This window comes from Mus caroli, chromosome 1 (assembly GCF_900094665.2).
Source record: "Mus caroli chromosome 1, CAROLI_EIJ_v1.1, whole genome shotgun sequence".
In the NCBI taxonomy this organism is placed as follows: domain Eukaryota; kingdom Metazoa; phylum Chordata; class Mammalia; order Rodentia; family Muridae; genus Mus; species Mus caroli.
In genome coordinates this window covers 1,877,365-1,892,036 of record NC_034570.1, presented here as the reverse complement: position 1 = coordinate 1,892,036, position 14,672 = coordinate 1,877,365, and the positions used below count along the sequence as shown (strand labels likewise).

General features: G+C 36.5%; 1 protein-coding gene across 3 annotated transcripts in view; it reads right to left on the bottom strand.

The window, feature by feature from the left end:
- Atp6v1h (ATPase H+ transporting V1 subunit H) overlaps positions 1 to 14,672 on the bottom strand; it is a 67,627-nt gene that overhangs the window by 16,641 nt on the left and 36,314 nt on the right. For all 3 annotated transcript variants that reach the window (XM_021176995.2, XM_021176841.2, XM_021176920.2), the window contains 3 exons: positions 12,526 to 12,704; positions 9,611 to 9,736; positions 1,901 to 2,002 (listed from right to left, as the gene is read on the bottom strand). In XM_021176995.2, the coding sequence (XP_021032654.1) occupies positions 1,901 to 2,002; positions 9,611 to 9,736; positions 12,526 to 12,704 (407 nt within the window). The remainder of the gene's footprint in view (positions 1 to 1,900; positions 2,003 to 9,610; positions 9,737 to 12,525; positions 12,705 to 14,672) is intronic.

Here is a 14,672-nt window from a genome sequence, read left to right as displayed (position 1 = left end):
AAAAAAAAAAAGAAAAAGAAAATTAAAAGCCCATTATGGCATTCCAGGTTTTTCAGCTACACTAGCCCCTTGTAAAGAGTTTAAAAGGGTGTTCAAATTGCTGGCACACTGCTGTATTGACTGGATAATACTAATTATGCAAGATATGAGTGGAGGACTAGTTATGTCCAGCAGTTAATACTATGTGGATGAAGGGGTTCCTAGTATTGAGACTGTCACAAGTATAAATATGACTAATCTACTATTTCAATTTATTGAGGACATTTTGCAGTGGGTGGGTGCTATAGATGGAAACCTTATATGCTAGGCACATGCTCTGTCACTAAACCCCACAGCTCAATAACAGTTATTAAATTTGTAATTTGGGAGCAATAACTACCTGTTATGTTTTCTATCTGAATACACAAAACAGGCTACTGTTTCAAAAGTATTCCTTCTAAACACAAAAGCAACTATGAAAATAACATATAAAATATCAAGAATACCCAGAAAACAAGGGCCCCTAATTCAACATAATCAGAGCTCATATAAACTCACAGAGACTAAAGTACCATGCACATGGCCTGAATGGGTCTACACCAGGTCCTTATGTATATATTATGGTTTCCAGTTTAGTTTTTTTAATAGGATTCCTAAGTGTGCCAATGAGTGGGTTTCTGTTTCTGTACATTCTCTTGGGTTCTTTTTCTTCTGTTTTCTTGATTTGTCCAATTATGATGTGTTAGTTTTGTTTTATCTTATTATATTTTATTATTATCCCTTAGCAGCCTGTTAGCCTTCTACTGGGAGAAAACGGAGTGGATATGGATGGGAGGGAAGGTGCAGAGCAACTGGGAGGAAGAGAGAGAAGAAATTATAATCAGGACATTATATGAGAAAAAAACTATTTTCAATAAAAGGAAAAAATAAAAATCAAACAAACATATAAAAGAAGAATAAACAGCAATCCACACTGGCTCCTGTTAGAAACAGTGAATGCTGTCTGCAGGGTTGGGAGGTATGACACTGGACCTTTCTAATCAAACATGTAACTGATTTCCTCTCTCTCCTTCCTTTTATTTCTTCTGAATTTGAATCCCTCAAAAATTCAAGGTCTTTGCTGAGATTTTTTTTCACTGAACCAGGAGAAAACGTCCACTTCTTGTTTTTTATGGCTAGCTAATAAATGCGGCAACTATCTTTTGATAATGACTCTTAAATGAATCCTGGCATTTTATGATGACATATCTTAGCAGCTGTGATTACCTTAATAAGTTAAGTCTACCATCCAAATGTCATCAAATGTGAGATACCAAAGCAATTTTCTTTTCTTTTGTTTTTGTCCTAAGTGGCTTAGCTATTTATTCATTCATTTATTTATTTATTTACAGGGTATTTATTCTTTTTGTTCTTTTTCTTTTTAAAGAAAAATAAAGTACTGAAAGTCTTCAGATTCTACTTTGCCAAATAAACATATATATCATTGTTTTGTTGTCAGTATATCTAAGTACATTTAATTATATAACCACACCTCAATATTTTGAAATGCATGATTATATTACTATGCATCTACTATAACTTTTCCTTACAGACTCCGTATTCAATTCTATGGTTTGTAACTTCAGTCAATAACAACCTCTCATTCATGTCCATAACTATGAGTAGTAGGGGAAAACAGTGTTCACAAGATGGCTATGGAATTAAAACAAAGGAAACTTTTAATAAGAAACTTCTAATAATCTCCACTGACAATTACACAAAAGTATTAATGCAAGTGTATTTATACTTTTATAGTAGTCATTTTAGCTGAGTTCATTTTCTTCATTAGCTTCTCTCCTAATTACTCTGATTTAGTAAAGAACATTACTTTGGATTGTTTCAAGAAACCAAAATGAAACATAGGTTTGTCTTTGTCTTTTACCGTTTTCCCCGGGGATAATGCCGGACATATTCTCCAACATCATGAGCAGCAACAGCTAAGACTTGTGGATCATCTGATACCTCCAGAAGTTTTGTCAAGATTCTGAAATAAATTTAATTCCAACATATCAAACTGTTTATTTTTCTACAGAGTACAATTAACATAGGTATAATATAGACATCTTACTCAAAGCAGACGTTTCTAAGGATTTCACCATTATATCCATGTTAGCACTTTTCAAACCTTTATACATATATACAGATTACCCTCCCCCCAGCTTTATAAGCAGTTGCATTTATATACAATTCTAAAAACATAACCTGAGACTAGATAGGTCATGGGTCTAGGAGAAAGCCTACTACTATTATTCTGCTAAAGCTATATGGCAATAAAATGACTCCTAATAACATACTAACTATTGCGCTCATAAGTCAGTGCCTTGCTCAACTCACATCAAAGAAGCTTCTTTTAGTAGTGGAGGGACGCTAATAGAGACCCATAACTGCACAATGTGCGGAGAATGAGAGACGTTGGAGCACTAAGTCCTAAATGGTTTGTCTTCATCAAACTCCTTTCCTCAAGGCTCAAGAATCTATGAGGAAGAGGAGGCACAAACACCTAAAGAAACGGAGGTGATGTATGATTCCAAGGAAAACAGTATCTTGCAGATACAGCAGGACTGATTACCTATGAGGTCACAGAGACTGTAGCAACACACATAAGACCTGCACAGATTCAAGCCAGACAGGGTGCCAGCAATGAAAGTTGGGAACAGACACAGGGTCCTACCCCTAATCAAAAAGCTATTTGTAATTAATATCTTCTGGCAAAGGGAAAAACCTACTCCCAACATGTTTTAGGTCATGGTCTTTATCACAGGGATATAAACCTAACTAAGACGAAGACACACACGCGCGCGCGCACGCGCGCGCACACACACACACACACACACACACACTCACATTTTTTAAAGCTCATCTAACTTTTCTAAAATACTCAACTATTACTCTCCCTTAAAAATTGCTACTTAAAGGAGGGCTCAAGAAATGACTCAATGGAAGAGGTGGTCCTCCTCTGAGAAGAACACAAAAGTAAGTTGTCCAATGACCATCAGCTCTGCAAACAAACTTGCAAGTAACATTATGAAGACTGAAGAGACAATATTTAGTACTATTTATCTATATACATATGCATGCATAGCAACTTAGTAAAAAAGAAGCTGTGAGTTTGAAGGAGAGCAGCGAGGAGTATTGGGAAGGTTTTAGAGGAAGGAGTAGGGGGACGTAATTATATCATAATCTCAAAACCAAGTGTATTTTTTTAAGAGACGGCTCAGTGGTTGAGAACATTTACTGCTTTGGCAGAGGACTGGGCTTTAGTTCCTAGCATCCACCCACATAGTGGCTCACAACTATCTGAAACTCTAGTTTCAGGGGATCTGACACCTAATCTCAACAGGCTTCTGCATGCTAGACAAACATGTAGGCACAATTAGCTCACAAATAAATGTCTACTTGTAATAAAATACTAAGATTTCTACATTTTTCTGTTATTCTAAACTAGATGTAATGCTCTATCTCTATAATTCTGTCACTGGAAGGGAGAAGCTAAGACTAGGAATGCAAGAGTTCTAAGTCAGCCTGTGTCAAAAAAACAAATACATTCAAATCTACAAAAGCTGCTTAGTTTCTAAATCCCATTTTATCTGACATTTGCTAATACTAAAACTTAAAAGTCTACCCATAAAACTTTTGCAACCATCTCAACCTGTCATCTACCTGAAATCTGTAAATGATAGGAGTACAAATGAAGACGCTGTCAATCAGAGGATCTTTTTGTTATGGACTAATTACACACCTTCTATCTTCTGAATTAACTGAGAAATCTGGATTCCCAAATTACCAAGAAAAAAGAAGCATGATGGTAATACATATTCATTTTCATGTTGATGTACATACATTCTTCACAAACCATTTTTGATTAAATGGAACTCAGAAGTTAATGTGTCTCAGGATATAACAAGTGTTGAAAATGAATCAAATTATCTGCAGCCTGCCTATCCATATTCTACATACAACAGCACATTGATAATAACTCCTTCAATGTAAACACATGAAAATCTAGAAGATAAAAACAAAATACACATTCAGCTTTCCAAATATTTATTTATATTTTTGAATACTCTAAACTGTCCATGTTCCTCTTTAAATTATTCTATTTTATTTTCATTTTATGTGTATGGATGTTTTCCCTGAATGTATGTCTATATACCATGTACATTCTATGCCCGTGGAAGCCAGAAGAGAGAGACAGAACCCCCAGAACTGGAGTTTTAGAAAGCTGTAAGCTGCTAACCAAAAGGAGGACTCCATGATACAGTTCCATAAGGTCATCAGCAACGATGGCGTGCCCACACTCCTAGAAGCAACCTCTCTTCCTATAATCTGTAGGATTCTAGAGATGGGGTATTAGCCCATGCTGAGTAACTAGCCAACAAAATGAGCTCATCAGTTCACTAAGCTAGACTTTGATGGAATGGTACTCTGGACTGTCACTAGAACACTATTTGGGGTGAGTAAATATTTGGTTGCACATCACCAGGAAAAGTTAGCACAACTCTGCACCCAACACACAGGCTGTGATAAAACTAAAGGTAACTTTGGGAGGCGCAATTGCACTGCCCTTGCTTTGACTGCAAGCTGAGGGTAGACCACCCATGAAGGCAGTCTCAGCAAGTAGCTTCTCTCTCCCTTTATGAAATATCTTGTTGTTATGGCAGAATTATATGGGCCTTCCTATGGGGAGAAAGACATATAACTAACACTAAGCCATTTGAAGTTGGAGTGTCTACTGCAGGAGGCGTAGATGGTTGTCTTTTATATAATATCTGGTAGTGTCCCTGCTTGATGTACTCATCAAGGGTCTGTTCTGTGAGTATGGGAACACACTAACAGTTGTTCAAGGTCTAGACTATATGCTACATTCTTTGAAAATAGCAAATACAGGACAAAACCGCCAACAAGCACTAGTTACCCATGGCAGTTGCAAGCTGCTGCTATGTGTAATAAAACATACAACTGAACTTGGCATGGCTACCCAGCAGAATCTCCCTTATATAAGGAAGGAATTCCAATGGCGAAAAGACATATGGCTGTCATCCTCTACTTGAGCCACTGATTTGATGGTAAGTTGTAAAGGAGAGGGTGAAATATAGGTACTAACTTGACATTTTCTAGAGCTGAAGATTTCTGAGGGATCAAAAAGGAAAGGATACACATCAGATCTGTGGTCAAGAACTCCCAGGTTATGATGTGGTACCCACTGGAAGAACTGAATAAAGAAGGGAAGAAAGCAAAGTAGAAGAGATAGAAGATAATCTTCAACTTTTAATACAGAAAAGGAAAATTACATGATTCTTCGTGAAGGTGAAAACCTTAACAATGGGCACATGCAGGAAATCATGATAATTAGAGAAGATTTTTGCCTCTGAACTGCTTAATTAGGCAAAGCTTATGAAGTAAGAATGGACAGAACCACTCAGAGCCAGACTAGTGAGACTGTGGGCCATGGGAACAAATGATAGATTTTATCTGTGTACTGTAAAAGCAGAGAAAATAAGCATTGTGACTACTCATCCTTCACTGACTTTAGTGAATGTATCATACTAATGCGATATAGGAAATTAACTGGGAAAGGTGGCACATACCTGTAATTCTAGCATTTGTGAGGCCAAGGGAAGAGACTGTTCAAGTTCGAGGCTAGACAGAATTATACAGCAAGACTGTTTTAAAAGTACAAAATATGCTAGCACAAACTGTGTGCTAAGGATGAAGAGAATATATGAGGATATTCTTTGTGCTCAATTTTTATAACTTAAAACTATTCTAAAGTTTAAGTCAATTTTAAAAGTGTATGTATTATCTGACACTGTGTGTGTGTGTGTGTGTGTGTGTGTGTGTGTGTGTGTGTGCGCGCGCACGTGCGTGCATGTGCAGAGGAGGGAAGAAATGAAAGGAAAAAGAGAAATTCTTGGAAACATTTTTATAACTTGAGTTTGACATAAATCCTTTGTGATGATACCAAAAGTAGAAGGAACCAATACAAGTCAAAAGTAAAGTTTGATTTTAAAGATTTTGTCCTTCAAAAGACACTATCAAGAAAATAAGAAGGCAGCATACAAAATTAGACAAATATTTCCAATCAAATATAATGGGTACTTGCAGCCAAAAAGTTCAGATGTCCTCCTCTCAAAAAAAAAAAAAAAACTTACAAGGGTCAACTCATTATTTGAGCTTTTACTTATAGCCTTTGTCAGGCTATCAGCATATACTATGATGCTCTGCTGTAAAGTGGGGCAGACAGAGAACCACAGCTTTCTCATGATCATGAGGGTAAACAACTGACTGTCAACAGGGCACTGTGTTACTAAAGCTATAATGCCCGGTGGTTAAGTGTTTAAATAAATTTTCAACATACAATGAAGTTTCTTAATATGCAACTCCATATAGATTAAGGGTAATCTGTATGAAGAACTCTTACAAAAAAATACCAAAAGGCAACCCAATTTTAAAAGAAGAAAAAAAAAAAAATAGAAGCCAAGATTGAAATAGGTGCTTTTCCTTAGAAGACGGACAAAAGATCAGTAAAAGATACTTGAGATAATTAACCACCAGGCAATAAATCCCAGTGTGTGTGGGAGGGGGTGGCAATGAAATATAACTACATATCCTAAAATACTTAAAATATAAAGCCCATATCCAAATAGTTATAAGTCTCAGTGTTCAATAGTACAGAGCTTGCCTAGTATGAATAAAGCCCTGATTCAATCCCCAATTTTGGTTAAAAGGTACAAAAACCAGAATCCCTTTTTATTTATTCATTTATTATTTTTTTTAATGTATGCAAGTATACTGACTGTTGCTATCTTCAGACCCACCAGAAGAGGGCATCCTATCCCATTACAGATGATTATGAGCCGCCATGTGGTTGCTTGCTGGGATTTGAACTCAGGACCTCTGGAAGAGCAGTCAGTGCTCTTAACCACTGAGCCATCTCTCCAGCCCAGAAACCAGAATTCTTATATAATGATGGTAGGAATATAAAGCTGTACAGCCACTTTGGGAACTAGTTTGTCAATTCTACAAAGAGCTAAATATAGTTACTATAATAAGACTCAGCATCCCACTACTAGACTGGAATTCTGGATTGCATAAAAAATGGAAAAGTAGGATAAACAAAGAATTCATCCCTCTCTGTATTTTGTTTTCTGGGGTTTTTTTAATGTGTTTGGGTATTTTGTCTACATGTACACCCACTGCCTGCAGACACCAGAAGAGAGCAGTCAATCCTCTGGAACTGGAGCCATTATGTGGATGTTAGGAATCAAATCTGGGTCCTCTGGAAGAGCAACAAGTGTTCTTAACCAGTCAGCCATCTCTCCAAGCTCCCAGTCTTCCTCCTACTTCTTGACTGCAAATGCAATATAACTAGCTGCCTCAAGAAAAATATATGTTCCCATATCAACTTGTACAGTAAGTACTACTAGTGGGATCACTATTCACGGTCAAAGGCAGAATGAACTACTGTGCATGAGCTTGTGGATTAAAATAATCAACAGTCTTGTATGTACACTGGAGTACTATTCATCTATATGAAGGAATAAGTACTCATAAGCGCTTCAACTTGGATGAACCATGAAAGATACCAGTGTCAAAAGGACAAAAAGGACATGATGGGGAGAAAGGGATTTGTATAAAGGAGATAGGTGAGTTAGAGATGAGGGGAAAAAAGACAGGGTGATGGTAGGAGCAATCAGAATGCACTAAATATGTACAAAATTTGTCAGATATTTAATAGAAGATTTTAAAGACAAATAGATTATTACATTTACATATAAGATTTCTGTAATAAGCAAATTCATAGAAACATAAAACAGATGAAAGGTTAGTTAAGGCTAGTTAGTTAAGGTTAGTTAGTTAATGAGTTGTATGGAGAGGTAATAACTAGGGACACTGAAATATCTTTTTGAAGTGATAAAAATGTTTCAAAACTTTGAGTACTAGAAATCCTACACTATTGTAAATATACTAAAAATTCACTGAATTATATTTTTAATAGATTAAATATATAGTATATAAATATTTCAATTCAAAAGGAAGGAATATACATTTAATCATGTTATCATGAGAGAACAGAGCTACAGAATCCAAACGGAAATGCTATTTTGGTCTTTTAATTGTGTGTGCATACAAGCCCATAGACCAGAGACAGCCATATGGGTATCTTTCTCTTATTACTCTCTGCCTTATTCCCTTGACAGTCTTTCACTGAACATAGACTTGCCAAGCTTTTCTTTTGTTTTGTTTTGTTGGCTACACTGTCTGCTGGTAAGTTCTAGGAATCTTCCTGTCTGTCCACCCTGCCACCCCTGATCACACCACAATGGAGGTTAAAGGTGCATGGACCACACCCAGCTTTTTATGTATGTGCTAGGGATACTAAGGACTGTGTGGCAAGCACTACTCTTAGCCATTGAGTGACATCCCTAACCTAAGAAGTACAATTTTCAATTAGATATTACATAAAGGGTAAATTTTGATTTCTACTTCCCAACCATAATTCATGACCATAACTTTGGATAGATTGGAGACCAAAATATAAGGTCAGACAACAAAGCTATGAATAAAATAGTATAAAAAGGTACCTTCGCCGGGCGTGGTGGCGCACTCCTTTAATCCCAGCACTCAAGAGGCAGAGGCAGGCGGATTTCTGAGTTCAAGGCCAGCCTGGTCTACAAAGTGAGTTCCAGGACAGCCAGGGCTATACAGAGAAACCCTGTCTCGAAAAAAAAACAAACAAAACAAAAAACAAAAAACAATAAGGTACCTTCATTGTGTAACTATCAATTAATAGGTTGTTTCAATGTAGAAACTGTTACATAATTAATTAATTATTAATTGCCATAGCCAACCTTGGAAATACTATTTAGTAAGGATCTTCCAAAGAGAAAGGAAGAGAAGAACAAGCAGGCAGAGATCAGTAACACACACCTGTAATTCCAGCATGTGGGAGGCTGAGTCAGGAGGATTGTCATGAGTTCCAGGTCAGGCCTAGGCTACAGGAAAAAAGGGGACACTGAGGAAAAGGGGAAAAGGAAAAAAGAAGAAAGAGAAAAACTTTAAAAAAAAAAAAAAAAAAAAAGATGGAATACAGCCGCTTGAGTAGAAAACTTACCTGGCAATCAATGGTCTAGGTCCTAGGGTTAATCCCAGTACCACAGAAAAACAGAGCAAAACAAAAAATACAAGGATATCTCTTTGCCCTTGGTAGGCAAAATCTTAACCAAGACACAGAAAAGCACTAGCCATATTCAGCAATATTAGGAGATTGACTCTCTTAAAATCAATAGCTTGTGTTTGTCAAGGTCACAGTTAATAGTAAAATGGTAAATCAAAGGTAAAATAGTCTCAGTGAATACAGGACAAAAAGTCATGCTCAGAATATCAAATTGTCATTAAAAAAAAAGTTTATCAAATTGACAGGAACTTCTCTTGGAAAAGATTAACACCTAACTGATCAAAAGCATACAAAGTATTCAACAGATTACTTAGCAAGAAAACATAAATGAAAATGACAGAGCACCTAATAACAAAGCTAAATGTTAATGAAGATCTGTATAATTATAGAGCAGAACATGGGATCCAAACTTACTTCAAGAGTTCATAGTTCTTCTCATTCAACCTCACGGCATTTTCTCTCCAAAATTTCTCAGACTTGTGTACAGGGCTCCATTCCAATCTTCCAGATTTAAGTTCTGAACTGTATTCATCAAATGAGCTATAAAATTATTTAAAAATTCCAGTTATAAGAATCTAAGGGCTACTACAAAATTAAGCAAATTAAAATATGACTTAGTTACAAAGACTGAGTCTGGTCTTTATACACACTTAAAATCCCAGCACTCAAGAAGCAGAGGCAGGCAGACCTCTGTTAGTTCAAGGCCAATTTGATCTATATACCCATTTCTAGGTCAGACAAGGCTACATAGTTAAGACCCTGTTTCAAAAAATAACAAGAATAACAACTACAATGCCTCACTGCCCTCTAAATATTAACCACTACTATAAACTTAAACAGTTTAATCACCAACAAATCATAGAAACTAAGGTCCAACATTGCCAAAGTTGAATGCTTGGTGTGAATATTAAAATCATTACTTGCTACCAAAATCTTTATTCCCAATTAATATATGAATATGTATTAGTTTATATTAGAAAAATGACAATTTCTACCCTGAGAGTCAAAGCAGTGTAATTTGCCAAGCCAGTAGATATATTATTGTAAATATAAGTAAAAAGCAGATAATCTTATATCACAAAAACAATATCACACATGTATTCATATAATACTAAGTATGACTATTAATATAAACATGACTTGTTGAAATAACCTTTCAAAATTAAAGCAAAAATTCTATATGTTAACAAAATACAATGTAATTCAAAACTCAGTAACTAAACTTGTATGTAACTTGGTTGGTTGTTTTTTTTTTTTTTTTGGTTTTTTTTTTTTTTAACAAATCCAAATGTTTATTTATTTATTTATTTAAATATTTTTATTAGGTATTTCCCTCAATTACATTTTCAATGCTATCCCAAAAGTCCCCCATACCCTCCCCACCCACTCCCCTACCCACCCACTCCCACTTTTTGGCCCTGGCATTCCTCTGTACTGGGGCATATAAAGTTTGCATGTCCAATGGGCCTCCCTTTCCAGTGATGGCCGATTAGGCCATCAACTTGGTTGTTTTTAAGTGTGGTTTATTTACTGTGGGTTGATTTGTCAACTTGATTTGAAGTTTCTGGTGTGAATGTTAACTGGCCCACTTAGTCTCATCTTTAACACTTGGTCCCTAGGTGGGGGTGCCCAGTCTGAGATGACTGTGGGATCTTTACAAGATGGAGTCTTGGAAGAAGTAGGTTACTGAAGATGGACCTAGAGTCTTTTCAGATTCAAATTTCCTGTTCACTGTCTGCTTTCTGAATGCAGATGTAATGTGACCCACCAGATGCCTGTTGCTGCCTTCCCAAGTCTTGCTCATCATTGACTTTCTTATCCCTTGACAACTGTAAGCTAACATAAATACTTTCTTCCTTATATTGCTTTTGTCACGGTATTTTATTACTTTATCACAGCAACAAGAAAGCAATGAAGACAAGGCACAAAGACGTGTGCATTTTTAAATGGCACTCATCCCTATGCTGGGTCCTGGACTGCATAAGGAGGAGAAAGTGACAGAAGCACAACCATTCATCCTTTCCTGTTTCCTGACTGCAGAGACAATATGACCAGCTGTCACAAGCTCCAGCCACCATAACTTCTACACCAGAAGGCACCCAGTCTGGAACTGAGTTAAAATAAACAAATCTTTCTCCTTTGTCAGGAAATTTTATTACAGGAATTGATTGACCAGCCTGACTCCAACTTAAGGATGGACTATTTTTGTTATAAGATTAGAGTAAGTTCGTTTCTTTGTACAGAAAAATTCAAGTTGATTGTGCTTTAGCCTGTTGCTGGAATCTGACATGATCCCCACCCTCTGGAGTTTGATTCATACCGTGAATGTACCCAGATGCTAAGATGTTCTGCCAAATCATTCTGCAATGTTCAGCGAAGCTCTGGTGTAACCAAAATCCCTCTGGAAATCTCCCAACCCCTGAAAATTCCCTGGCCTTGTTGTTTTTTAGACTATATAAAGCCTACTTTTCCTATGTTAAATGCTATTTTTTTTTTCAAACCCTGCTTTAGGGAGTTAGCCATGTCTGACAGAAAATAAAGCTTGCTTAATTTGACCAAATATTTTGGGTAATGATCTTTACTCTCATTTGCTGGGATTAACACTACTGTCATTCAGTGTGAGTAGCAGAATGAGAAAAATAGCTAATAGAGCCACTAAACAGACTGTATCAAGACATGCTTGGACTTACTTTCAAGTAGTTTTAAAAGATGGAACCATTAATGTTGACAGACAATTCAGTTTAACCAGGATAGAGAGGGTACACTGACAAGAATATCCTGTTTGAATAGTTACTTAATGCAGACAAGTGAGTATAAGTAAACTAGCATTTTTAAATAATCATATCCTAAGCCTAATAATGAAAACAGATATAAGATATACATATCACTCAACTAGTGCTCTATAAAGAATGATAGGAATCTCTCCAAGTAAGAATAGCCAAATGCTCTAAGCAACAGTTAACAATGTAGAATGTTTCAGCAAAATACAGAATATTGTAGGAAAATATGATTTTCATACTTTGTAATCAATTCAAAGTTTCTTTAAAAGTTATATAACCAACCACACACACCAATAGTGTCCAACCACTAAAGAGACTGAGGCAGAATCACTTCTGTCCAGGAGTTCAAGGTCAAACAAATATCAAGAGATTTAGTATATGGCAATTTTAAAAAGCATTTTAATGCCAGGACAGGTGGTATACATCTTTAGCCCAGCAGAGGTAGCAATCTCTGAGTTCCAAGTCTATACAGTGAGTTCCTGGGCAGCAAGGGCTACAGAATGAGCTATCGCAAGTAATTATGTGACAATGATGAAGATGATAACACACCTAAGGTCCTGGACACTCTCACCAAGTTTTTCCAAAAGAAATTTGATGTCTTCACTGATATCTTCATCATCATACTTCTGCTGCTCCAAATTCTCCAACTGTTTCAGTACTTTGCATTGAATCATAGCCAGAGCATACTCTTGGCGAGTTTCTCTTTCTGTTGACTTTTCTAAGAAATTCTGAGTTAGACAAAGAGACATGAAAAAAGTACATGATGTTTGCAGACATCCATACTTCTTTACACCTTCCTTTGAATTTCCCATTTAACCAGTACTTTTAAAAGGTGCCTATCTATAATCATACAATCAGAAACCTACCTCTGAATATGAAATACCTCTAGTTTAAATCTGAAATGTCCTCAAAGTTTACTATTACAGAGTTTAGCTGCCAGCCTATAGTATTTTTGTGACATGGTAGAATTATTAGGAGATGCAATCTCCTTGAAGAAGTCAGCTCAGTCACTGTCTCCCCAGGTTCCCATGTCCCCTTCCAGGTTTACCCTAGTGAGTCCCCTTACCTCCACATACATGTCTTTCCCTCAATAAGCTAGAGATACCCAAGTCCAACAACCTGTGTGCCAGGCTAGTCTGATGTCCCCAGCCTATGCCACAGCCAACCTGGAGGCTTCCTCCAGGACACACCCTCCTGTATCCATTTATACCACCCAACTCAGAATCCAGGCATCTCAGTCTCATACTCAAGCCCACCTGCCTTACCTGCACAACAAAGGAATTCTAGGCTTCAACAAGGATTCTTTCTACCCCAAGCCATAGAACTCTTCATATCACAGCCAACATTCCTATCTAGCAAGATCTACCTCTCCACACTTGAACTGTTAAACAAGGAGTCCATCCTGTACATCAGACCAGTACCTTCTATCACCTGACTTCATTTCACCCAGTTCATTTCTACCTTCCAGACACAACCCATCAGAATATCCACTCTTCTGGCCACAACCTGCTCCGTCTACAAGAAACTCAGAACTAACAAAAGAGGTCCACATGCCTCAAGTCAATTCTAAAAGTATGAAACATGAAATATTTCAGAATATTGAAAGAAATAAGAAATATGAAAGAAAGAGCAACCAAATATCTTCTCTCCAAAACCTACCAGTCCTGTAGAAATCAATGTTTATCAATGATCAATACCTAGATAAACTCCAGGACACAGAATTAAAAGATTATAAACCTCCTCAAAGAATTCAGAGTTTAAATGAATTCAATGAAATCAAGGAGAAAGGACTTGAGAATAAATACCTGAGTGATGCCCAAGAAAACACAAACGGAAGTTTGGGAATTGGAAAAGACTAATCAAAGACTTGAGAACTGAATCCAATCAGGACATAAAACCATTGAAGCTAAAGCTGAAATGAAGATGGAGCTGAAAAACCCAACAGTCCAACCAGAAAATTCAAAGGAAAGCCTTGTAATTAAAATGAATCAAACAGAAGACAGAGGATCAGGACTAAAAGAAAAAAGGGCTTTAGAGCAAATAAATAAGAAATATTAAAAGAAACATCTAAAAACACGGGAAAGAACAGATAGGGAATGTGAGACATCAGAAAAAAAGCAAACCTCTGAATTATAGACATAGATGAGGGAGAAAATCCCAAGTCAGTGGCATAAATCAAAAATAAATGGATAAAATTAAACTAAGAACAAGTTAATTTAAATAAACCCATAACATATGAAGAGACTGAAATAAAAATAAAATCTTCTTCTAGCTTAAAAAAAGTCCAAAGTTAAATAAATTCACAACAAACTTCTATCAGACATTCAAGGAAGATCTACAATAAATCCTATTTAAATTATTCAAAATACTAAAAACACAAGGAGCATGCCCAACCCCCTACAAAGCCAGCATCACTCTAATAAACAAACCATGTAGACACAACAACAACAACAAAAAGGAAAACTTCAAGCCATTGTCCCTGATGAATACACTTAAAATACTGTGGAAATAGCCATTCTCCAAAAGCTATTTACAGATTTAATGCAATCCCAATCAAAATTTCCATCTCATTCTTCATAAAAATAGGAAAAAAAAAAACCTATCCTAAAATTCATATGGGAGCCGGGCATGGTGGCACACCACACCTTTAATCCTAGCACTTATGAGGCAGAGGCAGGCGGATTTCTGAGTTCAAG